General features: G+C 41.9%; 1 protein-coding gene across 1 annotated transcript in view; it reads left to right on the forward strand.

Annotated features, from left to right (window-relative positions):
* LOC141259317 (probable cation-transporting ATPase 13A4) overlaps positions 1-27,836 on the forward strand; it is a 184,094-nt gene that overhangs the window by 144,668 nt on the left and 11,590 nt on the right. The window contains exons 20-29 of the mRNA XM_073675071.1: positions 9,747-9,869; positions 10,747-10,826; positions 14,542-14,584; positions 14,677-14,786; positions 15,396-15,492; positions 18,368-18,440; positions 18,754-18,928; positions 20,481-20,647; positions 25,970-26,058; positions 26,740-26,820. Coding sequence (XP_073531172.1) covers positions 9,747-9,869; positions 10,747-10,826; positions 14,542-14,584; positions 14,677-14,786; positions 15,396-15,492; positions 18,368-18,440; positions 18,754-18,928; positions 20,481-20,647; positions 25,970-26,058; positions 26,740-26,820 — 1,038 coding nt within the window. The remainder of the gene's footprint in view (positions 1-9,746; positions 9,870-10,746; positions 10,827-14,541; positions 14,585-14,676; positions 14,787-15,395; positions 15,493-18,367; positions 18,441-18,753; positions 18,929-20,480; positions 20,648-25,969; positions 26,059-26,739; positions 26,821-27,836) is intronic.

Here is a 27,836-nt window from a genome sequence, read left to right on the forward strand (position 1 = left end):
AAGGGGACAAGTAATAATATGCCCACACACAGTACTTAGACGAACGAGACAGTACAAGGGAAAAACCAAAACCACCTTGCATACAAAAACTACACAACTACAACAGAGGGAACACCAACGGGAAAGGAGATAAATGATAAAGCGAGGAAGGGAAAAAACACTCCAAATGCACTTATCTCTGAAACTCCAAATACCACGATCCGCTCTGTTAGTCTGCATGAAATGCTTTCACTGACACTTCCCTAACAGACCAGCAGGCATTTGAAGGAGTCTCACTACAGCAGCATTGATTGCAGCTGGGCGAGGCTGGACCTCGTCTAGCACAGAGAGAGAGAGAGAGAGAGAATTAACTCCCTCACTGCCGAAAAACACAAAGCAACAAAAAGTCAGCTGCGAGAAGTCAGGCTGTGTAATCGTGACGATCTTCGTGGCGACACACCCGTGACAGTACCCCCCCTTCTACGAGGGGCCTCCGGACCCTCAGGGCCAGGTTTATCCGGGTGAGTCGTGTGGAAGGCCCGAACTAATCGGTCTGCATTAATATCCGACGCAGGAACCCACATCCTCTCCTCAGGACCATACCCTTTCCAATGAACCAGGTACTGAAGGGACCGGCGATTAAAGCGTGAATCGATGACCCTCGATACCTGGAACTCCAAGTTACCCTTGACCACCACTGGAGGGGGAGGTAAAGGTGACGGTACCACCGGCGCCACATACCTCTTAAGCAACGATCTGTGGAACACGTTGTGAATTTTAAACGTAGGGGGGAGGTCAAGACAGAATGCCACCGGATTAATAATAGAACTGATTCTGTACGGCCCGATGAACCTGGGACCCAGTTTCCAGGAGGGAACCTTAAGTTTTATATTCCTGGTAGACAACCATACCAGATCGTTCACACTTAGGTCTGGACCAGACACTCTCCTCCTATCAGCCATACGTTTGTATCGGTTCCCCATAGTATTCAGATTCTTCAGCACCCCTCTCCATACTGAAGCGAGTGATGAGGAAAATCGTTCCTCCTCAGGAACCCCCGAAGAGCCCCCCCTACTGAAAGTACAAAACTGGGGGTGAAAACCATATGCCCCAAAAAACGGGGACTTACCAGTGGACTCGCTCCGCCTATTATTAAGAGCAAACTCTGCCAGAGGTAAGAAAGAAGCCCAGTCCTCCTGGTTCTCTGACACAAAACACTGGAGATATGTCTCCAAGCTCTGGTTCATACGTTCCGTCTGACCATTGGTCTGAGGATGAAAAGCCGATGAGAACGACAAATGCATCCCCCGCCGTGCACAAAACGCCTTCCAGAACTTGGACACAAACTGAGACCCCCGATCAGACACCACCTCGGAGGGTACCCCGTGAAGCCTCACAATCTCCCCAATGAACACCTGCGCAAGAGTTTTAGCATTAGGGAGAGCCGGAAGAGCGATAAAATGTGCCATCTTGCTGAACCTGTCCACTACAACGAGTATGACCGTTTTACCCGAAGACGGAGGGAGGTCCGTAATAAAGTCCATAGACAGATGAGTCCAAGGACGCTCCGGGATCTTCAAAGGTAAGAGGGCCCCAGACGGACGGGTATGTGAGGTCTTAGAGCGCGCACAAACCCCACAGGACGCGACAAAAGTTACCACCTCCTTATGTAAGTTAGGCCACCAAAACCGACGCGAGAGGAGATCCACAGTTGCTCTACTCCCCGGGTGTCCTGCAAAAACTGAGTTATGGTGTGCCTCGATCACCTTTTGTCGCAACTGATCTGGAACAAACAGTCTCCCCGGAGGTCCAACAGGGGTGTCCCCCTGAGCCTCCAATACCTCCTCCTCCAGCTCAGAGCATACTGCCGAAACCACCACCCCCTCCTGAAGGATAGGAATCGGGTCGTCCGTATTCCCGGCCCCAGGGAAACTACGAGATAAGGCATCCGCCTTTACATTTTTTGTCCCAGGACGATATGTAACGACAAAATTAAACCTGGTAAAAAACAATGACCACCTAGCTTGTCTGGGATTCAGACGTTTCGCGGACTCCAGATATAGCAGGTTCTTGTGATCGGTGATGACGGTGACCGGATGGACTGCCCTCTCCAAAAAATGGCGCCACTCCTCAAAAGCTAACTTAATGGCCAAGAGTTCCCTATTGCCGACATCGTAATTCCTCTCAGCGGACGACAATGTTTTAGAGGAAAAGGCGCACGGATGCCACTTACCAGGGGACGAACCTTGTGACAATACTGCTCCCACCCCTACCTCGAAAGCGTCTACCTCTACAATGAATGGCTGTGACGCATCAGGTTGAATGAGTATGGGTGCCGAGGCAAAACATTTTTTCAAGGAGGAGAATGCTTGACAAGCCTTGTCAGACCATCTAGAAAAATCCGTCCCCTTTTTAGTCATGTCTGTGAGAGGCTTAACCATGGACGAGAAATTACGAATGAACTTCCGGTAATAATTAGCAAACCCCAGGAAACGTTGTAGTGCCTTAAGATTCTCTGGCCGATCCCACTCAAGAACTGCCCGCACTTTCCCAGGGTCCATACGAAAACCGGACGCTGAAACCAGGAAGCCTAAAAACTGGAGTTCCTGTACGGCGAACACACACTTTTCCCATTTGGCATACAGTTTATTATCCCGCAAGATCTGTAACACCTGCCTAACGTGCTCCTGATGAGACACCAGATCCGGCGAGTAAATTAAGATATCATCCAGATATATGACAACAAACTGTCCCACCAGGCGGCGAAAAATGTCATTAACAAAGTGTTGGAACACCGCCGGGGCATTAGTCAGACCGAATGGCATGACAAGGTTCTCATAATGCCCCTCCGGAGTGTTAAACGCCGTCTTCCACTCATCCCCCTCCTTCATCCTAATCAGATTGTACGCCCCCCTGAGATCCAACTTAGAGAACCATTTGGCGCCCACGATCTGATTAAAGAGATCGGGAATAAGTGGGAGCGGATACGGATCTCGGACCGTAATCCGATTAAGTTCACGGAAATCCAGGCAAGGGCGTAGGCCTCCATCTTTCTTCTTAACAAAGAAGAACCCCGCAGCCACCGGTGAAGATGAAGGTCTAATATGCCCCTTAGCCAGACTTTCTGAAATATAATCCTTCATGGCCTGCCTCTCAGGACCAGAAAGGTTATACAACCTAGCTTTAGGTAACTTGGCCTCAGGGAGCAGTTTTACAGAACAGTCATACTCGCGATGAGGAGGTAGTTCCTGACACCCTTTCTCCGAGAATACATCCTCAAAGTCCACCAGAAATGGAGGTAAGACCCAAGGAGTAACCGCACCGATGACCGTGTTCATGCAGTTTTTATTACAGAATTTACTCCATTGGCTTATCTCTCTGGTTTGCCAATTAATAACCGGGTTATGCTTAGTTAACCAAGGAAGGCCCAACACTATAGGAGTGGGAAGACCCTCCAACACGTAGCAAGACAACAGTTCTTTATGTATCGCCCCCACTTGAAGTTTTACGTCATGCACAGCTTGCAAAAAACTTCCCTGACCGAGAGGCCTGGCATCGATCGAGAATATGGGGATGGGTTTAGCCAACTCACTCAATCGCATACCTTGAACCCGGGCAAACTGAGCATCAACCAGATTAGCCCCGGCCCCACTATCCAGAAGAACAGATATCCTCTCAGTTCTCGTACCCACCACCACCTCCGCCGGTACGAGAAACTGAGACGAACCTAGGGACGAAATACCTACTCCCAGATTGCCGTCCACCACACAACCTGGGATCAACAGTTTTCCGACGACTCTTCACTCTGCAAGGGACGGGATGGACACCCCCCAATAAAATGTCCCTTTCTCCCGCAGAAGAAACACCTTCCTGTCTTATGGCGCACCACCGGTCCCCTCCCCCGAAATGATGTCCCTCCTAATTGCATAGGCTCCTCTGGACTGACCAGGGGAACCACCATATGAGGGGACCTTGTAGGAGGTGGAGTCATCACAGGGGGTAGAGTTATCCCGCACCTCTCCCGAAGCCGTCTGTCAACGCGAATAGCAAGGGCCATAGCGGCTTCCAGTGACGCGGGAGAGTCATACTGTGCCAACACATCCTGTAATTTGTCGGATAAACCTTGACAAAACTGGCTCCTAAGAGCCGGGTCATTCCACTGGGTGTCCGTGGCCCACCTACGGAACTCCGAACAGAATTCCTCCGCCGGACGATCTCCCTGCTGAATCCTACGTAACTTAGACTCAGCAAGGGAGATCCGATCTGGGTCATCATATACGAGTCCCAGAGCAGCGAAAAACCTATCCACTGACTGGAGAGCCGGGGAGCCCGGGGGAAGAGAGAACGCCCAAGATTGTGGGTCCCCTTGTAGGAGCAAGATGACAATTCCCACCCTTTGTTCTTCACTCCCCGATGACCGAGGCCGCAGCCGAAAGTACAACTTGCATGCCTCCCGGAAAACAAAAAACTTGTCCCGCCCCCCAGTGAACCTGTCAGGGAGAGCTACTTTAGGTTCTGGTCCGGCTTGCTCCTGAGGATACAAAACCTTGGACCTAACGTCCGCCAGCTCCATGGACAAACTCTGCAACTGCCGAGCTAGACCGGCTACTGGATCCATGGTAGCTGGAGAAAAACTAAGTGGTCGGTGAAAATGTCACTCTGTCTCTGTATACTGGAGGTAGGGGGCCTAAGCTGACCCTAAGCTGGGGCCCTGAGTAATCCCTCAACCTGGAGGTACTGTTAAAGGTACAGAGGTCCAGGCCGCCAGCGTAACCCCTACCTCCTGAGGATCCCTGCACCTAAGTAATCTAGTCCTGAGAAGGACCCCGATCACAACAAAAGGGGACAAGTAATAATATGCCCACACACAGTACTTAGACGAACGAGACAGTACAAGGGAAAAACCAAAACCACCTTGCATACAAAAACTACACAACTACAACAGAGGGAACACCAACGGGAAAGGAGATAAATGATAAAGCGAGGAAGGGAAAAAACACTCCAAATGCACTTATCTCTGAAACTCCAAATACCACGATCCGCTCTGTTAGTCTGCATGAAATGCTTTCACCGACACTTCCCTAACAGACCAGCAGGCATTTGAAGGAGTCTCACTACAGCAGCATTGATTGCAGCTGGGCGAGGCTGGACCTCGTCTAGCACAGAGAGAGAGAGAGAGAATTAACTCCCTCACTGCCGAAAAACACAAAGCAACAAAAAGTCAGCTGCGAGAAGTCAGGCTGTGTAATCGTGACGATCTTCGTGGCGACACACCCGTGACAGGCTCAACACTAATGGTGAGTACCAAAAATCCTCATTTTCTTCATGTAGCAGCTGTTCCAGTTACACTAGCAAACATGATTAAAATACCTTTCACCTGCAGATTACCCCTTTAAGTGCAGATAAATAGCATTATTTAAGATACAGTTAGGTCCATATATATTTGGACAGAGAAAACATTTTTCTATTTTTGGGTCTAGACATTACCACAATGAATTTTAAACAAAACAATTCAGATGCAGTTGAAGTTCAGACTTTAAGCTTTCATTTGAGGGTATCCACATTAAAATTGGATGAAGGGTTTAGGAGTTTCAGCTCCTTAACATGTGCCATCCCGTTTTTAAAGTGACCAAAAGTAATTGGACAATTGACTCCAAGGCTATTTCATGGACAGGTGTGGGCATTATGTCATTCTCAATTAAGCAGATAAAAGGCCTGGAGTTGATTTGAGGTATGGTGCTTGCATTTGGAAGTAAACATGCGGTCAAAGGAGCTCTCCATGCAGGTGAAACAAGCCATCCTTAAGCTGCAAAAACAGAAAAAACCCATCCGAGAAATTGCTACAATATTAGGAGTGGCAAAATCTACAGTTTGGTACATCCTGAGAAAGAATGAAAGCACTGGTGAACTCATCAATGCAAAAAGACCTGGGCGCCCACGGAAGACAACAGTGGTGGATGATCGCAGAATAATCTCCATGGTGAAGAGAAACCCTTTCACAACAGCCAACCAAGTGAACAACACTCTCCAGGAGGTAGGCGTATCAATATACAAATCTACCATAAAGAGAAGACTGCATGAAAGTAAATACAGAGGGTTCACTGCACGGTGCAAGCCACTCATAAGCATCAAGAATAAAAAGGCTAGACTGGACTTTGCTAAAAAACATCTAAAAAAGCCAGCACAGTTCTGGAAGAACATTCTTTGGTCAGATGAAACCAAGATCAACCTCTACCAGAATGATGGAAAGAGAAAAGTATGGCGAAGGCATGGTACAGCTCATGATCCAAAGCATACCACATCATCTGTAAAACACGGCGGAGGCAGTGTGATGGCTTGGGCATGCATGGCTGCCTGTGGCACTGGGTCACTAGTGTTTATTGATGATGTGACACAGGACAGAAGCAGCCAAATGAATTCTGATGTATTCAGAGCCATACTGTGTGCTCAGATCCAGCCAAATGCTGCCAAACTGATTGGTCATCGTTTCATACTACAGATGGACAATGACCCAAAACATAAAGCCAAAGCAGCCCAGGAGTTTATTAATGCAAAGAAGTGGACTATTCTTGAATGGCCAAGTCAGTCACCTGATCTCAACCCAATTGAGCATACATTTCACTTGTTAAAGACTAAACTTCAGACAGAAAGGCCCACAAACAAACAGCAACTGAAAACCACCACAGTGAAGGCCTGGCAATGCATCAAAAAGGAGGAAACACAGCATCTGGTGATGTTCATGAGTTCAGGACTTCAGGCAGTCATTGCCAACAAAGGATTTTCAACCAAGTGCTAGAAATGAACATTTTATTTACAATTATTTAATCTGTCCAATTACTTTTGGTCCCTTTAAAAACAGGGTGGCACATGTTAAGGAGCTGAAACTCCTAAACCTTTCATCCAATTTTAATGTGGATACCCTCAAATGAAATCTGAAAGTCTGAACTTCAACTGCATCTGAATTGTTTTGTTTAAAATTCATTGTGGTAATGTCTAGAACCAAAATTAGAAAAATGTTGTCTCTGTCCAAATATACATGGACCTAACTGTATCCGGTTGCCTTAAAACGATCACTATATAACACATGCAAGGGTTTTAAAGCAGAAACAATCACCAAAAAAGAATATAAAAGCATTTAGTAAAAGTAACAATAACAACATTATGCAATTGGAGAGACAAAAATGAAAAATTAAGTACCCATGGATTTAACAGTGTAATATAAGATCTTGTTTTTTTTGTTAAACAGTTTGCCCTATGAACAAAGTACACTTTAATCATTAAAAATAAATATTTTACAATTGGATGCGTTGAAATAAAATGTTCCTGTCCTGAGATAATCTTATAAATGTGCCCCTGCTGTGTACTGTGTAATGGCTGTGTCTGACCATGCAGGAACATGACCTGATCATACCACATCTCCTGGGCAGGGGAGGAAGCAAAAAATGATACAGATATTACAGCACAGGATCACAGCTGCTGCTTTCAATAAGGAAAAACATTTCCCTCCCTGTTTAAAAATTAGTTTTACTTCAGGAAGAATCAGCTGTGATCCCTGTGCTGTCCTGTCTGTATACTCTTTTGGTTCTTCCCCTGCCGAGGAGTTGTGGTATGATCAGACCATGTTTCTGCACGGTCAGATACAGCCATTACACAGGGTCACATTTATAAAATTATCTTAGGACAAGATTGGCACATCCAATCGTGGAACTTATTTTTATTCTAAGATTTGTGAATTAAATTGTACTTTGTTTGTGGGACAACCCGTTTATCCACTTTGCTCTTCCGGCGATTCTCCGTTTATTTGTGTATTCGTATTCTCCTCCTCTTTTTCCAAAAGCGATCATTTTTTTTATTTTTCTGGCCATATAGTCATATGAGGGCTTGTTTTTTGTGGGACAAGTTGCAGTTTTGAAGGACACCATTCATTTTACCATATAGTGTACTGGAAATGGGAAAAAAATTCCAAGTGCATTGAAATTGCAAGAAAAGTGCAATTCCACAATTGTTTTTTTTATTTATTTACTATACGGTAAAATTAACCTGACAATATGATTCCCCAGGTCAGTACAAGTACACAGACACCAAACATGTTTTTTTGTTGTTGCTTATTTAGGTGGTAAAAAAAAAATCGTAATTTTGTAAAAAAAAAAAAAAAATGTTGCTTTTGTCGCCATTTTTCGAGACCCATAATGTTTCTATTTTTCGGAATATGGGGCTGTGTAAGGGCTTATTTTTTGCACCCTGAGCTGATGTTTGTAATGATACCATTTTGGAGTAGAGTCAATGTTTTGATCACCTCTTATTGCAATGTTGGGGCTGCCATATTTTTAAAAACTGCTTTTTTTTACTGAATTTAATAGGCCTCTTGAAGCATTTGAACACTTGTGCTATACATAGCATTGCATCAGCACATCATCAGCAAACCCCATGCTGTCATGACAAGCTGTCGGCGCCCCGCAATCACATCACATGCGCGCCAATGGGTGGGAGGAATGATTGACAGCAGAGAAAGATGTGGGCTCAGCGTGCGAGCCCAAAACAAAGGCAGGGACACTACTATTGACATACAAGTATGTCAAAGGTAGTGAAGGAGTTAAGGTTCTTTGATGTACTTGTATTCCTTGGAAGTGCTGAGGGTCCTTAATAAAAAACAAGTTTTATATGACAATATAACAACAATACATTATCCATGGGTTTCTCGTTATTCATGTGAGTCTCTCCATTTGCATCATATTGTTTTGTTTGTACTTAATAATTTTGTATTTTTTTGTGATAGTTTCTCCTTTTGGTATCTTTGCACATGTTACATTGTTAATAGGGTGGTTTTTAATGCAAGTGGTCATATTTAAACAATGCTTGGTCTTTTTATTTTGTACCTATGACTAAGGGTACAAAGGGTACTTGAAACTTTTCAAAGTTTTTAAATGGAAACTAAAGTAGTGTAAAGATGTGGGATCAGCCTGCAAAACTAAAGTAGTGCTTTTATATGGCATGCTGGAATTGTTGTCTTGTTACTTGCAAGGTGATCCCATTACTCCAGGCAATCCTATCATCAGGTGGGTCACTATATTTGCATCTAATTGTTTCTTTAAATGTTCCTGTTATTTCAACAGATTTTGCATAAATCAATAGTGCAAGTGAATATAAAAAAACTTTATAATATATCTTATCAGAGAAATATTGTTCTATTTATTATTATTATTATTATTATTTTTATTCATTTCTTGAGCTCCCCCAGCCTTCTAAGCTCAAAACATGATGGATTGTCAGCTCACTGATATATCAAACTACAGTTTCCATTAAAGTCTATAGGAAAGAGGGTGGATCAGGTAACGGCACTGACACAAACTCAGGTACACAGTAGCAGTAGATAGCAAGTAATTTACATCACTTTATTGCTGGATTCACAGCTACACTGCTCAGTTCTGCTATACAATGAATTCTATGCTGCTTCCTGTGTTCTGTATTGAGAAAGATGAACAGGAATCCCTCATGGTTCTAGTATGTATATGTGAGACGTCCTGGCACCAAGTATCCACTCAATAACTCGGAGAGAACTGAAAATTAAAGGGAACATATGCTAAGCTGAATACTGATGAAAAATGAAAAATCCAAGAATTCACACATAAAAGCTTACTTCAAAAATTTACCTGAAAAGTCATGTTTTAATGTTTTGCTTTGCTCATTCAGTATTTGTCATCCTCTGAAAGATTTTCCAATTTGTTCTAAATCTTAAATAAAGAAATTGATGTTTTATTTAATTCCAGGATATTTATATTGACATTCAGGAGGAATCCAAACCAGACATTGAAAAGCCACCGTATTATTTTGCCATGACTGGAAGCACCTATGATATCATTTTGCAATATTTTAATAATTTGCTACAAAAGGTAAGTAAATCTAATATCTGAATATCTGAACAAGTTATATAAGCATAAGGGACTATTTGCAGCTTAAATTGCCATAAATGAGATTCATATAACAGTACTGATGCTCATGTTACGATTTTATTTTATGTGACAAATGTTATGCAAAGATGAAAAGCCTATTAAAAATATGACAGTCATACATATGGCTTCTTCTCTTGTGTTAAAGAAGCACTCCCATCTCTATTTTTATATTAAATGTGTGTATATGTGCATGTAATGTAGTGTGAGTGTATTAATATACTCACCTACCGCTGCTCTCTCCGGTGTCCAGCGTCACTCTGCTTCACTTCTCAGTGACCTAACCACAATTCCGAGTAGCCTGGTTACTCTATGGTCTATGTGTGAGCCAGAAGTCTCCTTTACTATGTAAGCCTCGTTCCAACACTCAATAGCCTTACATCGTAAATGCCACTTCTGGGTCACGTAGAGCACAGTGCGAACTTGAGATTCTCTACAAAGCAGTGACATCTCGGAGAAGAGAAGCAGAACGGTGCTGGACACCGGAGAGAGCAGCGGTAGGTGAGCATATTAATACACTCACACTACATTACATGCACATATACACACATTTAATAAAAAAATACATGGGAGGTTTTTTATTAAACGTTATTGATAGGGTTTTCATCTGAGTTCACATTTAGTTTGGCTTGTGTGTTAATTTTTACTTGAAACCAAGACTTGCTTTCCACATCATAGACAATACAGATTCATATATCAAAAGGACTTACTCTTCCTTTACAGACGTTCACAATGTACTTTGGGACATTTATGACTGACGGGCAAGAATATACTGTACATGTGTCACAACATGCTAAACTTGTTCTATGATTGTTTTCAGATGCTCATAAATGGAACAATTTTTGCTCGAATGTCTCCAGGGCAAAAATCAAGTCTTGTCGAAGAATTCCAGAAATTAGGGTATGTTATGCTCGGATAGCTTTGAAATGACACATTGCCTTTGAGCAAGGTGCTAATATGTTTGTTTTGAAATTGCTTGTGGATATTGGTACAGATTCTTTCCATTTTGTCTTTTATCCAGGTTCTGCAGTGTTTGAAGACAGTGACACTAAAAGGCCACGGCCCCACCATCAGTATGTGGTCAGTATTCGGTCAGTATTTTTCTCAGGAGTGGGAGACAAAATCAGGAGTGGGTGATAAATGCAAAATTGGTGACATATCTTTTCTCTGATTGTTCCTCACCTGGTTTTGGCTCCCACTCCTGAGAAAAAATACTGACCGAATACTGACCAAATACGGATAGTGAGTCGGTGACCAAACTCTCAGACTGAGTTCTGTGTTTTACTCTAAGGCCACGGCCCCATTATCAGTATTTGGTCAGTATTTTTTCTCAGGAGTAGGAGCCAAAACCAGGAGTGGGTGATAAATGCAGAATTGGTGACTTGTTTCTATTATACCTTTTATACCTGATTGTTCCTCATCCTCACCTGTTTTTGGCTCCCACTCCTGAGAAAAAATACTGACCAATTACTGATAGTGAGGCCAGGGTCTAAAGTTCATTACCTCGCTAGATATCAAATACTGATAGTGATAAAAAATGCAATGTGCAGCTGAATGTATCCAGCAGGAAGTTCTTTGTCAATTTGCACAACTCATTACTAATTTAGATTATATTTTCATTGCAGCAGTAAGGCTGTGTGCCCACTATGCGTTTTTTAAGGGTTTTCGCAGCGGCAATTCCGCCGTGGAAATGCTTGGTAGAAGGTCTGCCATGTTTCCCAATGATAATCCGCATGTGCTGTGCACATGCTGTGGAAATTTCCGCTGTGGATTATCATTGCGGAAAAATCCGCAGCACTACCAATATATTTTGCATAATCGCGGCGTTTTCGCCGCCATTGACTTGCATTGAAACGCTTAATATCCACATGACTACATGTGCACATGCGGATATGAAGCAATTCAATGTGCGGATGGTACCCGGGTCTGGAGAAGAGGAGACTCTCCTCCAGACCCGGGTACCATAGTGCCTGTAAAAAAAAAAGATTTTAAAATAAAAAATAAAATAAACATTATATTTACCTTCTGAGGCCCCCGGTCTCTTTAGCGATGCGTCTTGGCTCCCCGGCAGTTCGCCGATGGTCTAAAAGGACCTTCCATGACGTAATTTAGTCATGTGACAGGTCATGCAACCGCCAACGCGAGCTGCTGGGGAGCCAGGACACATCTCTAAGGAGACCGGGGGCCATCAGAAGGTGAGTATAATGTTTATTTTTTATTTTTTACCATTCTTTTTAACTATTAACTTGGTCACACTATATAAATCCATGCCGGTTGCATGGATTTATATAGTGTGACCAAGTTGTCAAGCATTTTCCAAGTGATGCTAAAATCGCTTGGAAAGCGCTTGTCAACCCGCATGTGGAAATGCATGTGAAGAACGCTTCACATCTGCATGTCCCTGGCAGGAAAAACGAATGTACAATCCGCATGTACAATCTGCATGTACAATCTGCATGTACAATCCGCATGTACAATCCGCATGTACAATCCGCATGTACAATCTGCATGTACAATCCGCATGTACAATCCGCATGCGTTTTTTCTGCCAGAAACGCTCAGGAAAAAATCCGGAGCATTTCCGCATCGTGGGCACATAGCCTTAGACTGGATTTGTGCAGGCCAGTCTTAATGAATGGGACAACTGGAGTAAGATGCACCTAATTCATTAAAAGGCGCACACCACTTAGTAAATTAGAAATCTTACAAGTGTCATTCGCCTCTGGCAGAAATGTGAGTAAGTGAGTAAAATAAATAAATAAATAAATGTACATACACACTGCACATACATACCAACCAGTCTATTCTTCAGCACTAGACTACTGCAGTTAAGTGACTTTTGGTGACATCATGGTTACATGACTGTGAAGTCACCAAAGGTCTTTAAGAAGTCTTAATCTCGGAATAGAAATGCTAGGGGCCCTTAAGAGAGTGGGAGCCCTGGGCAATCGCCCAGTTTGACTCTCCCTAATGCCGGCCCTAACTTTAACTAGGGCTTATATTTCAAGCATACTTCAAAAATCCTTTAAAATCATGCTAGGACTTATTTTCTGGGTACATCTTATTTTTGGGGAAACATGGTAGGTTCTAGAGTTGCTTTTGAAAACCTGGAGAGTCTGATAACTTAAAGGGGTTTTCCCACTAACAAAAGTTCATTTTAATCAATGGCTGTGTCTGACCGTGTACAGAACATGGTCTGATCATACCACAGCTCCTGGGCAGGGGGAAGGAAAAGAGTATACAGACATTACAGCACGGGATTGCAGCTGATTCTTTCTTTGAAGGAAATGTGGTATGATCAGGTCCGTGTTCCTGCATGGTGAGACACAGCCATTACACAGTACACAGCAGGGGCACATTTATAAGATTATCTCAGCACAGGAACATTTTATTTAATCGCATCCAATTGTGGAAATTAGTATTATTCCAAGATCTATTGACTAAAATCAAATTTGTTCGTGGGAAAAACCCTTTAAGATTCCCATTCATCTTAGATAGTTGTCAGCTGAATGCTTATTTGACAGCAAAGCATTCATGTGTTTTCAGTGGAGATAGGGGTCAAAATAGCTTTCAGCCTCATTTAGAGATGGCTGATCTCCCAGAGAGACAAGACGATTGGGCGTTTGATTTTATCTTGCCCAATCCTTCGCTTCCTAACCTCATCATATATATTGGAGGGTTTAGACATTCTCGGATATCAAGTTCCCACGATGAGTATTTGGTGAGTTTTTGTTGTTGTAGATTATGTGCAGCATTTTCTGCACTTTATAACTATAGTAAATTAGGTTACTTGCATTTTTAATTGCATTTTTGAGTGTATGTTTTCACATGCTTTTTTAATGTGTTTTTTATATCTTTTTTGTGTATCTTGTTTTAACCCCTTTCTGACGTGTGCCGTAATAGTACGACTCATGTCGGATCCCCCTGTTTGGTGCGGGCTCCGGCGCTGAGCCCACACCTTTTCGGGCACATGAAAGCTGATCTATACAGCTGACATGTGCCCCATAAATCGCAATCCACCTGCGGCTGTTAACAAGTTAAATGCCGCTATCAATCTCTGACTTCTGGAAGTGCATCACTGGCTCTGCCCTTCGGTGGTCCAGTGGTCGGCGCTCATCGCAAATGAGCGATTCTGCTACACACAGGCGATCTGATCATCGCCTGTATGTAGCAGAGCCGATCAGACAAGTGCAGCTTCTAGTCTCGCATGGAGACAATGGAAGCAAGCAAAAAGTAAAAAAACAAGTTTTTAAAAATATTGAAAAAATATATAAAAGTTTTAATCACCCCCCCCCCTTTCACCCCATTCCAAATAAAACAATAAAAAAATAATATATACACATATAGCCGTGGCAGAGATGAAGACCCTACCCACAGTTCCACCCCACAGGCCCGACCCGATGCACAAACAGCTTATTGCACCAAAACTTTTAATGGTGATTAAAAAATAACCAGGTTGCGAATTTCTACAGCGAATATACCTATCAAATCAGCAGCACAGTGCCTTTATGCACATACCTTTATTTTATAATGCCTGATTCTGATAACAGGTTCTTTTTAAGGTGCTTTAGATTGTGAATTAGAATTAATTTAATAATTGTTATTTAATTTCTAGGTATTACGTTGGAATGTGTGGTGATGGCGCAAATGACTGTGGTGTAAGTTTTTTGCTATCCTCGTTTTCCTTTGTCAAATTCTTTTGCTTTTTGATTCATATTTGTGAATACAACTAACGCATTATTCATTTCAGGCCCTAAAAATGGCTCATGTTGGAATTTCTTTGTCAGAACAAGAAGCTTCAGTGGCTTCACCATTCACATCTCACACTCCAAATATTGAATGTGTCCCAAAACTATTAAAGTGAGTACTTACTTCCAAGACTTTTTTACACTGATACTGTACATATGTATTAAATAATACCATAATAAAATGCACAAATAGTATCAAAATACCCTGCCATAATATTATCCCCCCATACAGAGCCTAAATAGTGATGCCTTACATAGTCCAAATAACACCAGCATACAGTGCTCAAATAATACCACCATACTCGGCTCAAATAATATCCCCCAACAAGCTATGATATTACCATCATACATAAATAACGCTTCCATGCATTACATTGCACAAAGAATGACACATAAATGCTTATCTCCTTTGTCAATAAACAGGTGTGCAAGGGATGACCTTCTTTGTGATAGATACCCTAACAATTTACATTTCCTTCATTAAAAAAGAGACAATTGTATTCAGCAAAAGATCTTATTTCTAAATATGAGTCGCCTCTGAAGTGTAGAACGTATGTGTTTAGAGCTCACACTCTGTCTTTATGAATATTGCAAAAATTGTTATACCATATTTCTTCATTTTTTTCACAATGCGGATGGCTTTTATATTGATACTTTTCTCATGGGTCAGATAATGTATGTTTCCTTTGTTTTACTGATTTGTTCTTTTCTTTTCCTACAGGGAAGGAAGAGCTGCTCTGATTACCTCCTTCTGTGTGTTCAAGTACATGGCACTTTATAGCATGATCCAGTATATTGGTGTGCTGCTACTTTACTGGGTATGACTACTAACTAATTGCGTCACATTCTCTCTCCATATCATTTAAAAATGTACATTTATGAGAAGCAGTGTAATCTAGAAAAACATTGAAAAGGACTAATTCAGTGTTGAAAAAAACATATTTATATAGTGGTGAAAATTAGTGTCCCATGGGCCCTGGTGCAAAATTTGGACCCCACCTCCATGTTGGTCAAATGTACGGGCCTTTGTAGCATTTTAGATCCTATAAAGACATAGTTATAATAGTGTTCCCATCATGACACCTTCCTGTAATAATGTCCTTCATCCTGGTCCCTGTCTGTAATAAAGTTCCCTATCTTGGCCCCTTACTGTAACAATGTCCCCCATCCTGGTATAATATCTCCCATCCTATAACAATGTCTCCCTTTCTTGGCCCTCTTCCTGGTATAATGGCCCCCATCCTGGACACCATTCTGACATAATGACCCCCATTCTGTGCCCCATCCTGGTATAATGACCCCCATCCTGGGCCACTTCCTTGTATAATGACCCCTATTCTGGTATAATGTATATCTGTTTTCCAAAAAATTAGAAAAAAAAAAAAAAGATTCTTCTTACCTTCCTCCTCTTCAACGGCGTGCGGCTTCTTCTGTTGGCGGCAGCTGACTTTAATGTAGAACCAAAGAAGAACACTTCCATCCATAAAATTATATCTCCACAAAAAAGAGAGAAAGGTAGACAGAGAGCGCACCAATCTAATTGTAGTATATAGCGGTAATATGAATATTTATAACGGTCTTTTGCACTCGCCTTTATTTGGTCTGTCAATTCAGCTTACCGATCTCTAAGGATCACAAAGAAAGGGATTTTCTCCTTTCAGTTGGTTTGCTTCATACACCTGGTGGCTATTCGATAGCCCTGCTCGGGTTATCATAGGAAAGAGATTTTGACAATAATGTTCATCCAGGCCAAATATTCTCCTATACTGGAGGGAGACATAATCTTGTCGAAACACGTTGTATTTACTTGAGAAATAAAGATCGTTTGGAGAATACGTATATACCCACAGTATTCACTGGCTTCTTGGGAGCGCATTTGGCCTGGATGAACATTATTGTCAAAATCCATAAAATTAATCTTTTTATTAGAAATTAATTTAAAAACAAAAGGATCCATCATGACGATAAAACCTTTATCGTTTCTGGTGTACACCATGCCCTTGGTCATAGGAATATGCACAAAATCATGGGAACTTTGTTTTAAACTATGAACAACCAATGGCAATGCTTATTACAAAAATAATTAAATATGTATGCAAACTGCTGCTACTGACTTCAGTGCGCTGGCATGGGCAGCGCATAACCATAATGCCATGGACCGCTTGTGACTGGCACACCGACATCTGCTGTCTGCCACTGATTGGCCAGAGACATGTATTGCAGTGCAGGGAGCCAGAGGGTCCCTGCACTGCAATACACTTCAGATGGATGAGAGTCCAAGGATGCACATTAAGTTGAAGTAGGCATTGGCGTCAGCGGGCCCACCTCGTGCGTGAACCTAGTCTCTGCGATTGCTATGCCCCTGTATTTATATACCTGTGAAGCGGTTAACTCAGATTAGGAGACCCGGCAGTCAGGCCAAAAGGGGAGGTCTAAGTTTAAAAAAAAAAAAAACTTAAAGGGGTACTCTGGGGAGATAAAAAAAACTGTACTGTTCCTGCCCTTGTGCACTATGAAGATGAGAAGTGCAGTGCACTTTAATTATCTTTATAACCCTGGTAATTCCATGTGACAGCAGCTGCTCCTCACTGCTCTCCCCTCCTGTGTGTGACAATATGTCATACACCAGTGTTCATCTACCCCCTGTGAGTAGCAGCCAGTCTGAGAATAAGGGGCTTGGTCACACTCCCTGTTCTTTGCAGAGAATCAGCTATTATGAGGAAATTGGCTGATAACAGCATGGAGCTGCACACTGGTGTAATGTACCACATGGAGGGGTGAGCAGTGAAGAGCAGCTCCTGTCACACCAGCCCCCTGATAATGGCTCCCTGCCTGCAGTTCAAGGTGAGGGATGTGGCCTGTTTCAGACTTTTAGTAGCAGCAGACAGTCTCCTGATACTTTCTCCTTCATTGCAGGGCTACTAGCAGGGAGCAGGCCACACCCCCTCTATTCAGGCTGGCTGTTCCTCATGGCAGGGAGCTGAAAACTGATGTGGGACATATTGTCCCAGATGGGAGAGGGGAGCAGTGAAGAGCAGCTGCTGTCACATGGCATTACAAGGGTTATAACGATAATTAAAGCGCACTGGGCATCACATCTTTATAGTTTGAGGACAGGGACAGTACAACATTTTTTATCTCCCCGGAGTGCCCCTTTAAATATGCTAAAAATGGCAAATTATATTGTATAATTTACTAATTTAGTTATGACTTTTCCAACTGGCAGTTGTGGTCCATTTCCAGTCTATACTTGACATAGAGCATCTCTTGATTCCGTACATAGTCAGTGGTGTGTAAAGGGGTTGGGCTGTCTGGCTCATATCATTAGCTGAGCCAGCCCCCTTCTTAGTCATACCCATGCCAGAGGAAGGGAATGAGCTATCTATTGAAATGAACAGACATCAGCCTCCTTTGAGCCCTTCATTGTCACAGAGAAGGGAGCAGAAACTCTCTTCTGTATTCATGCTGACAGCGGGACATTGGGGCACATTTTATCATTAAAGTATATTAGTAACTGAAAACATTGCAGTTCATACACAGTGGAAGAATTTCCTGTTAAACAACCCCTTCTACTTCTCCTCACATCTGCTTATTAATAGTTTTAAATAAAAATCAGTTTACAATACTTCATCTCAAATGGTTATTATATTTGAATCCTGTTAATTAAATGTATGGCTTTTTTAACCCAAACAGCAGAAAAATTCTTATGCAAACTACCAATTCCTCTTCCAAGATTTGGCGATAACTACTATCATTAGTGTGACAAGTAAGTGAAAGTGCTTTTAGTATTTTTCCTATCCTACTTATCATTGCATTCATACTCCGTGTTCTGTACTTGTATACACATGTGAGGTAGTGTGAATAGTTCATTATATACAGTTATCACATTAGCAGTATTCATACATTCTAAGAATAATTTAAGTGTTGGCATTTTTTTGTCTTTAGGCTTCCTTCACATACAATTTTTTAGTTTAAACAAACAACATGCATCTCAAGCATTTTAATGATGTTTCACTTTTTTAAGGTGTTTTTTATTTGTTGCCATGTATTGATGCATTACACTTGACTTTTTTTTCCAGTGAGCTTGAATCACGCCCATCCAAAACTGTCTCCCTATAGACCACCAGCCCAACTGATGTCTCCTCCTCTTCTACTCTCAGTAATATTTAACATTATCCTCACCCTCATTTTACAAATATGTGGCTTTTTGATTGTGCAAAAGCAGATGTGGTACAGTTCAAGTAACATCTATAGGTAAGAAAAGTATGCTATAATAAATTTCCAAAATCTTACCTAAAAGCAAAGAGTTGTATTCACAATGTAATAAATTGTTTTTCAATTAATACCTACCAATTTATTCTCCTAGAGGTGCCCACATTTCTTAGTTAGCTGTCTCACTTGGCCAATAGCTATTCCTTTGGTTTCTCCAATACATGGCAATGCTCACTTGAGCCGAATATTCACATGCTGTCTATTGGGAAGATTGATGAAGGATGGGTTCAGAAGTTCAAGTACGAATTGCTATTCACGGACTGGCCTAGGGTCTCCTAATCCAATTAGAAATGTAGCATAGTTCTTCTAATTTGCTATGTCTCTTACCACATGTGCAGGACATTGCAGTAGCTTAGGTATCCGTGGTTATGACCACTAGCAACTAACTGTCACTATATGAGTGGTCGTAACCATGGATACCTAAGCTATTGAAATGCCCTGCACATGAGGAAAGAGACATAGCGAATCAGAACTATACTACATTTCTAATTGGATGTGGTTGCTAATATTATTGTTAGGAATCGTGGTTCTTTGCTCCCACCTGGGAATGGAGCAGGTCCGGTGCTATGCTACTCTGATCGCAGGCACTGCCATTTTCCTGACGCTGGATGCGGAGCTGCTACGCGTGCACGGAGACTGTCCCAATCTTTTGGAACATCGCAATCTGGTGTTGTAGGATGTGGGACACAGGATGCCATGTCTTTCACTGATTTCTTCGGTCCCAGGCAACACAGGACGCTGCGATGTCTGGCACTATGCAGTGGTGGGATGTTGTCCATTCTGCTGTTTAAACTAGCAGAGAGTGGCTGTCTGGGGATGATTGGGAGGTATTCAACACCTGATCATTAGGCTGGCTATTTAATCCTACTCCCTGCTCAGTTCTTTGCTGTTTATTGCAGTTCTTATGTGCTGTGGTGGTGAGTGGTGCTAGCAGTAGTGTTGCTATCTTTTCAGGGGGTTTCTCATTTTCTCTTCTGGTTACACTTCCTGGGGTTCTTGCAGAGGCACTCACCTGGTTCTTGATTAGTCACCGACCGCATCACCAGATGCCAGCTGTCCGACGACAGTGGGCCTGGGAACGCTCTGCCAAAGTCCCTCTTCCATTTACTGGGAGCTGGGTGAAGAGTATTCCTGACCCTCAAGGGGTTGCCTAGCTGGGCAGCTTGTGCCAAGTGCATGTGTGGCTGCGTCTTTTCTGGTTTGGTACCAGTTCTGCTGGGTCTCTCTGCAAAGCGCATAACAATTATGATCACTACATATTGGGATAGGATCTTGGAGATGGGAATGCCCCTGAAAGTATGTACGTAGTTAAAAAAATCCTTTGGCTAATTTTCACTAAAGCCAAGCCGAAATATAAATTTATCCTTTGGGAATTTCATGTGTCCTAATGATAGACATTGGGGGAGATGATCCTTTTTTCTGTTGAAACATAAGTTTTTTAGGATGTATCTGGCATGTCTTTATATACATATATTTTTTAATTTCATTCCATTTTGCAGTAAAAAAAAATAAAAAATTTTTTTGTCTACCACAGTGCCTGCTGGCCAGTGAATGGAAGTAACTTCAATGTTACCACAGATAAGACGGAGTACCAGAGTTATGAAAACACAACTGTTTGGTTGTTGGCAACATTAAACTGTTTAATTGTCGCTTTTGTGTTCTCTAAAGGGAAACCATTTAGGCGACCTATTTATACCAATTGTAAGTAAGATTTTTATTTAGGTAGAGTTATAATAGAATTGATCACTCCTCATAAATTAATTAAACTTAAGAATATATAGCAGTGCTTCTCAAATTGTGAGGCTAGTCTCACCAGTGAGGCGCACCCTAGCTGTTGGTGAGGTGCAGCTGCGGGGACAGTTCATACAAGTGACCATACGCCGCACAATACTTTTTACGGCTGTAGCAGTCTCTGATTTAGCAACATAACTGAGTTGTTTTGAGTCAACTGAAAATTGAGAGTTTTTTTTATTTTAGTATGGGCGTCCACTGCAGATTAAAGCCCAGATAACATTTTGGTGTGTTTGATGAGGCAGCAGCACAAATTTTTGGAAGTCCCGATATACAATACACTATAATAGTTATAAGTACTTCTATTTATATACCTTCGTAGAGGGAGTATTGGTAGTACCAGGTTTAGGTGGATCTCACAGGTAAAGGTTTAGGCAAAAATTACCAAAAAAATATTTACCTTGCAGGGCCTAATGACAATACTTGTAGCCCGGTCCATTTTCACCCCAGGCACAAGAAGCAACAGAGCTCCCTTTAACTTTAATTCTGCTTTAAGCAGCATTTCTAATGACCACATTGTGATGACCTTGAAAAAGACCGACTCAACGGTCGAAACATTGGTTCATACCCAGGGCTTATGCTCCGTTTTGTGAAAAGGGGCATATGTGTTCAATAAAAAAATTTTTTTTTGCATATTTCATATACTGGAGTGCCGAAGTTAATTTTTCGTAGTATATTCCGGTTTCTTCTGAGCACCCACTACAACAGTGAGCGACCCCTCATTCTTTCTGCTCACTGCAGATTAAAGCCCAGATATCATTTTGGTCTGTTTGATGAGGCAGCAGTAGAAATTTTTGGAAGCCCTGGTATACAATACACTATAATAGTTATAAGTACTTCTAACTTCTATTTATATACCTTCGTAGAGGAGGGAGTATTGGTAGTACCAGGTTTAGGTGGACCTCACAGGTAAAGGTTTAGGCAAAAATTTCCCCAAAAATATTTACTTTCCATGGCCTAATCTACCACTTGTCCTGTTTATAGTGTAATCACTCATCACAACAGTACTTGTCTGTATTTAGAGGAAGCCACTAAAAAAATAATGAATTATTATTTGAATTATTTTTCAAAATAATGAAAAATGGACTACAAGTCTTATAGATAACGGTTTCTAGAGAAAAGTTTGAGTTATAGTCATTAGACAGACACTGCTGCACACTATTAGCTCAGTGGTGCTTTCTATATACAGTGGTGGCCAAAAGTATTGGCACCCCTGCAATTCTGTCAGATAATACTCAGTTTCTTCCTGAAAATGATTGCAATCACAAATTCTTTGGTATTATTATCTTCATTTAATTTGTCTTCAATGAAAAAACACAAAAAGAATTGTCCTGAAGCCAAATTGGATATAATTCCACACCAAACCTAAAAAAGGGGGTGGACAAAAGTATTGGCACTGTTGGAAAAATCTTGTGATGCTTCTCTAATTCGTGTACTGTAATTAACAGCACCTGTAACTTACCTGTGGCACCTAACAGGTGTTGGCAAAAACTAAATCACACTTGCAGCCAGTTAACATGGTGTAAGGCAGCACTTGTCATTATCCTGGGGTATACTTGCTTCGCTGCATCAATCAACTCACATATGATAAGCTTTCCGTTTTAAACAATTCTCAGCAGTTTATTACACTTCATAAACAGCTTATGTCCGGGTCCAACTCCGTGGTCCGCCGACACACTGATAAAGTCCACGAGCCCAAGTGGCAGACCGGCCCACTTGGCTCTAATTACAGCCTTCCGCAAGGAAATACTAAAACAATGTCCATTTAAATGTCCATAACACACGAGTATTACCTTTGCCGACTTCAGCTGTTATAGTCCTTTCCATACGCCACCACTGTGGCTCTACGGCTTACCACACGTGGTCTCCAGCCGTCACTCCCTTTAAGGCTTACTGGCATATTACACATATCATACCAAGGCTTCACCCTTCAGGACGCTTGTGTGGCACTCCGAGGCTTACTGGCATCCCCCACACTCTGACACAGGGATCCAGGCTTCACCTCAACCAGAGTCCACCAGGCCTCTTGTGTGGCACTCCGAGGCTTACTGGCACCCCCCACACTCTCACACAGGGATCCAGGCTTCACCTCCACCGGAGTCCACCAGGCCACTCCAGGCCTCACACGAGCGGTGTTCCCACCACACACAGGGAACAGCCTTGTGCCTCTCACACGGTGCCCACACAGGAGCTCCCAACACACAGGAACTCCTACACACCGGAACACACCCACACAGGAACACACAGGGTTTATATATACTGCAGCACACACCCGCAGATAGGACCTTAACTGTGTGCAAAAGGACCTGTGTGATGCCACGGTCATGTGACCAGTCAGTTAAAGGGGAAGGTACATGGTCATTCAAACTACACTGAACCATTAAAGGGATGTCTGCTATATCACAGTGGATTAAAGTTCACTCAACCTCTGTCCTGTGTCCTTGTGTGTACCACATTGAGCATGGAGAAAAGAAAGAAGACCAAAGAACTGTCTGAGGACTTGAGAAAGCAAATTGTGAGGAAGCATGAGCAATCTCAAGGCTACAAGTCCATCTCCAAAGACCAGAATGTTCCTGTGTCTTCCATGCACAGTGTCATCAAGAAGTTTAAAGCCCATGGCACTGTGGCTAACCTCCCTAGATGTGGATGGAAAAGAAAAATTGACGAGAGATTTCAATGCAAGATTGTGCGGATGGTGGATAAAGAACCTCGACTAACATCCAAACAAGTTCAAGCTGCCCTGCAGTCCGAGGGTACAACAGTGTCAACCCATACTATCCGTCGGCGTCTGAATGAAAAGGGACTGTATGGTAGGATACCTAGGAAGACCCCATTTCTTACCCCGAGACATAAAAAAGCCAGGCTGGAGTTTGCCAAAACTTACCTGAGAAAGCCTAAAACATTTTGGAAGAATGTTCTCTGGTCAGATGAGACAAAAGTAGAGCTTTTTGGGAAAAAGCATCAACATAGAGTGTACAGGAAAAAAAAAGAGGCATTCAAAGAAAAGAACACGTTCCCTACAGTCAAACATGGTGGAGGTTCCCTGATCTTTTGGGGTTGCTTTGCTGCCTTTGGCACTGGACTGCTTGACCGTGTGCATGGCATTATGAAGTCTGAAGACTACCAACAAATTTTGCAGCATAATGTAGGGCCCAGTGTGAGAAAGCTGGGTCTCCCTCAGAGGTCATGGGTCTTCCAGCAGGACAATGACCCAAAACACACTTCCAAAAGCACTATAAAATGGTTTGAGAGAAAGCACTGAAGACTTCTAAGGTGGCCCGCAATGAGTCCAGACCTGAATCCCATAGAACACCTGTGGAGAGATCTCAAAATGGCAGTTTGGAGAAGGCACCCTTCAAATATCAGGGACCTGGAGCAGTTTGCCAAAGAAGAATTGTCTACAATTCCAGCAGAGCATTGTAAGAAACTCATTGATGGTTACCGGAAGCGGTTGTTCGCAGTTATTTTGGCTAAAGGTTGTGCAACCAAGTATTTGGCTGAGGGTGCCAATACTTTTGTCTGGCCCATTTTTGGAGTTTTGTGTGAAATGATCAATGATTTGATTTTTGCTTTATTCTCTTTTGTGTTTTTTCCTTGCAAGCAAATTAATAATACCAAAGATAATAATACCAAAAAATTTGTGATTGCAATCATTTTCAGGAAGAAACTGAGTATTATCTGACAGAATTGCAGGGGTGCCAATACTTTTGGCCACCACTGTATGCCTGCTACACCTGTATTAGTTATTTGGCATGACAGATGAAGTGTCCGTATGTATGGAATTACTGCTGATTTTTAGGTAGACAATCCTCATTGCTGCTATTGTAAACAAAGTAAATGAGATTTTTTTTCTGTTCAGAAATTGACCCGCAGTGTACATTTTTTCTCCAACAACAAGTCAATTTCTGTTGCGATTTTATTCCAGAACTTTCCCATGAAAGTGTTTTATGAAAAATATGCAAAGATTTTACAAAGGGGGACAATGAAATACAGAATATACAGTTACACAAAATAAAAATGGATTAACGGAAGAAACATACTTGAGAGATCGCAGAGATGATTTAGTTTAGCTGGAGGGGAAGCGCTCCAATGGACAGTTATCGAACGGGACTCATGCTTACAAAATATGTATCTCCTGACATGAGTATAGATCCATCTTCAGCTGGATATTTTATGACGAAGGGGGGACCTGTCCAAACACTCCCCTGGGATTACCTCACGTGGGTTGGTCTCTGCTCTTCATGGTTTTATTAAAATCTCTAATTTCTGCAATAACTTCTCGCTGGTTGATCCAAGAAGTTCGCAAGTGACACCATATTTTTTATTGTAAATTTACCTTTCTATAGAGACCAAACATGACATGGCTACTGTCTGTTATTTTTGTGTTCTTGCGTTACAGCTCACCGGAAAAATGTGCATATTGTTCCTTGGCTAACCCTGCCGCTAAAAATATATGTCCCATAGCAATCGGAAGTATAGAACTTCTGATATTCCATATTTCATGTCGGTGCCTACGAGACTTCAGATCGCACATATGTGCAAATGAGAATGTCCTGGCTATTGTGGAGAGTGACATGGATTTCCTTTTGAGGCTTAATGAGCGGTTTCCTCTTTCTTTTGATCTCTGGCCCCTGTTCAGGTGTCTATTTATCACAGGTCTCTGGTACTAGGAGCTACATTTGTATGCTAATTAGCCTGGACAATTGAGCTTGCCACCTCCTGTGTACTGCAATTTGCATAGAGACCACTCCGTAGATTGCAAGCTCTTCTACTCTGACAAAGGGTAGATAGGGGAGGGGGGAAGAGTGAAAGGGATTCCAGACGAAGAGGAAAAGTCTTACTATTTTCTATGACAGCCCCCACTTCTGCGAAAAAATAGTGACCGAATACTGACCAAATACTGATAGTGGGGCCGTGGCCAAAAGCTATAGCTGTCATATGGGGTGACACTTCACCATAGGCGGCTGGGATGTACCAACACTCACATACTGTATACACTTTACCAGGTAATTCTTCTTATTTTTTTACTTAAAAGATTCTGCTGTAGTCCGCCAGGAATTCACCATTTTGCATGGATCTTCCACTATGGACTTCCCTGCAGATACTTGTAAATTTGCTGCGGCTACCCCAAATGAGAGTAAAACTGGGTTTTGAATCCTGGCATGGAATGTAATTTAATTGATTAGGAAATAATTATTGCTGATGTATTTTTTTTCTTTTTCTTTTTTCCAGATATTTTTGTTATTGTGATTTTAGTCCAGTTCGCAGTGTGTCTTTTTCTACTATTTGCAAATATTTCTAAGTTATATACCGCTATGGAAGTAAGTACTATTATAACCGCTCTATAAATCACTGGTGAGGCCACATCTAGGTTATGGGATCCAGTTTTGGGCTCCACATTTCAAAAAGGATATTGAGAAGTTAGAGTCAGTTCAAAGGCAGGCAACTAGATTATTACCAGGGATGGAAGGCCTCTCATATGATGAGAGGTTGGAAAAGTTGAGCTTGTTTAGCTTATAAATGAGATCTCCTCTGAGGCATGTAAATACATGTGTGGCCAATACAGAGGACTTATTCCTTCCAAAGGATCAGAGAGCACTCGTTACTTGTGGAGGAAAGGTGATTCCTACAGCTAAACAGGAAAGGGTTCTTTACAGTCAGAGCAGTCAGACTGTGGAATGCCGACCACAAGAGGTAGTGATGGCAGACACTAACAGCTTTTAAAAAGGGGCAGGATACTTTTCTCACAACAAATATCATTATGGGTAATCTAGTGATAGAGAATGTAGAACTGGTGGAGAAAGGTTGAACTTGATTAATCTATGTCTTTTTTTCAACCTATGTAGCGAAAATATTTCAGTTCTAAGTTCTTGTTTTCCTGTTCATTTCTTGCTTACTGCTTTGTGTCGGGGTCACCTACAGTTACACATTCTTTAGTCGCTTACGTTTCATTGTAATCTATTTGTGATGAATGGAATGTATTTTTTTTCCTTTTCTTGCAGATTGTATGTACCCCCCTCCTGTGGAGAGGTTCTATAATAATTATGCTGCTTATTATATTAGCACTTTCATATGTTTCTGAGGTAAGTAACAAGCTAAGCCATGGCCTAACTGTGAAATGTCATCACTTAATATGTAGCTTTGGCATCTTAACTTTGAAAAAGCAAATATTCAGATATTTAAAAAAGAAGTCTGCTTTTTTATTTAAATAAATAATTATTCTCAATAACATAATAATACCGAATATCTTTTCGTGTCTTTTCTCTTTGATTCCTCCTGGAAATTCAGGAGTAAATTGACTATTACCATCCCGCTTTCTTCAATAGGACTGTCTATATACTGACAGTGTCCAATCAGTACCGGTAGTGTCTCTATGTAGGGATACACCCATTTGACAAAATGAATGGTAATACTCATTTGTCTATTCATACAATTCTAAGAGAAATAACAGCAAAATGCAGTTCTTAAAAAAAAGTGATCAGGCACTGTTTTTATATAGGGAATATACTGCTATCAGCAATATCATTATACAGGTGAAATTAATAATATACAGTACAAACCAAAAGTTTGGACACACCTTCTCATTTAAAGATTTTTCGGTATTTTCATGACTTTGAAAATTGTACATTCACATTGAAGGCATCAAAACTATGAATTAACACATGGGGAATTATATACTTAACAAAAAAGTGTGAAACAACTGAAAATATGTCTTATATTCTAGGTTCTTCAAAGTAGCCACCTTTTGCTTTGATGACTGCTTTGCACACTCTTGGCATTCTCTTGATGAGCTTCAAGAGGTAGTCACCGGAAATGGTCTTCCAACAATCTTGAAGGAGTTCCCAGAGATGCTTAGCACTTGTTGGCCCTTTAGCCTTCAGTCTGCGGTCCAGCTCACCCCAAACCAGTCTGGTGACTGTGGTGGCCAGGTCATCTGGCGTAGCACCCCATCACTCTCCTTCTTGGTCAAATAGCCCTTACACAGCCTGGAGGTGTGTTTGGGGTCATTGTCCTGTTGAAAAATAGATGATGGTCCAACTAAACGCAAACCGGATGGAATAGCATGCTGCTGCAAGATGCTTTGGTAGCCATGCTGGTT

Source organism: Phyllobates terribilis, unplaced genomic scaffold (genome assembly GCF_046119375.1).
Source record: "Phyllobates terribilis strain yellow unplaced genomic scaffold, ASM4611937v1 Scaffold_3__8_contigs__length_932513732, whole genome shotgun sequence".
In the NCBI taxonomy this organism is placed as follows: domain Eukaryota; kingdom Metazoa; phylum Chordata; class Amphibia; order Anura; family Dendrobatidae; genus Phyllobates; species Phyllobates terribilis.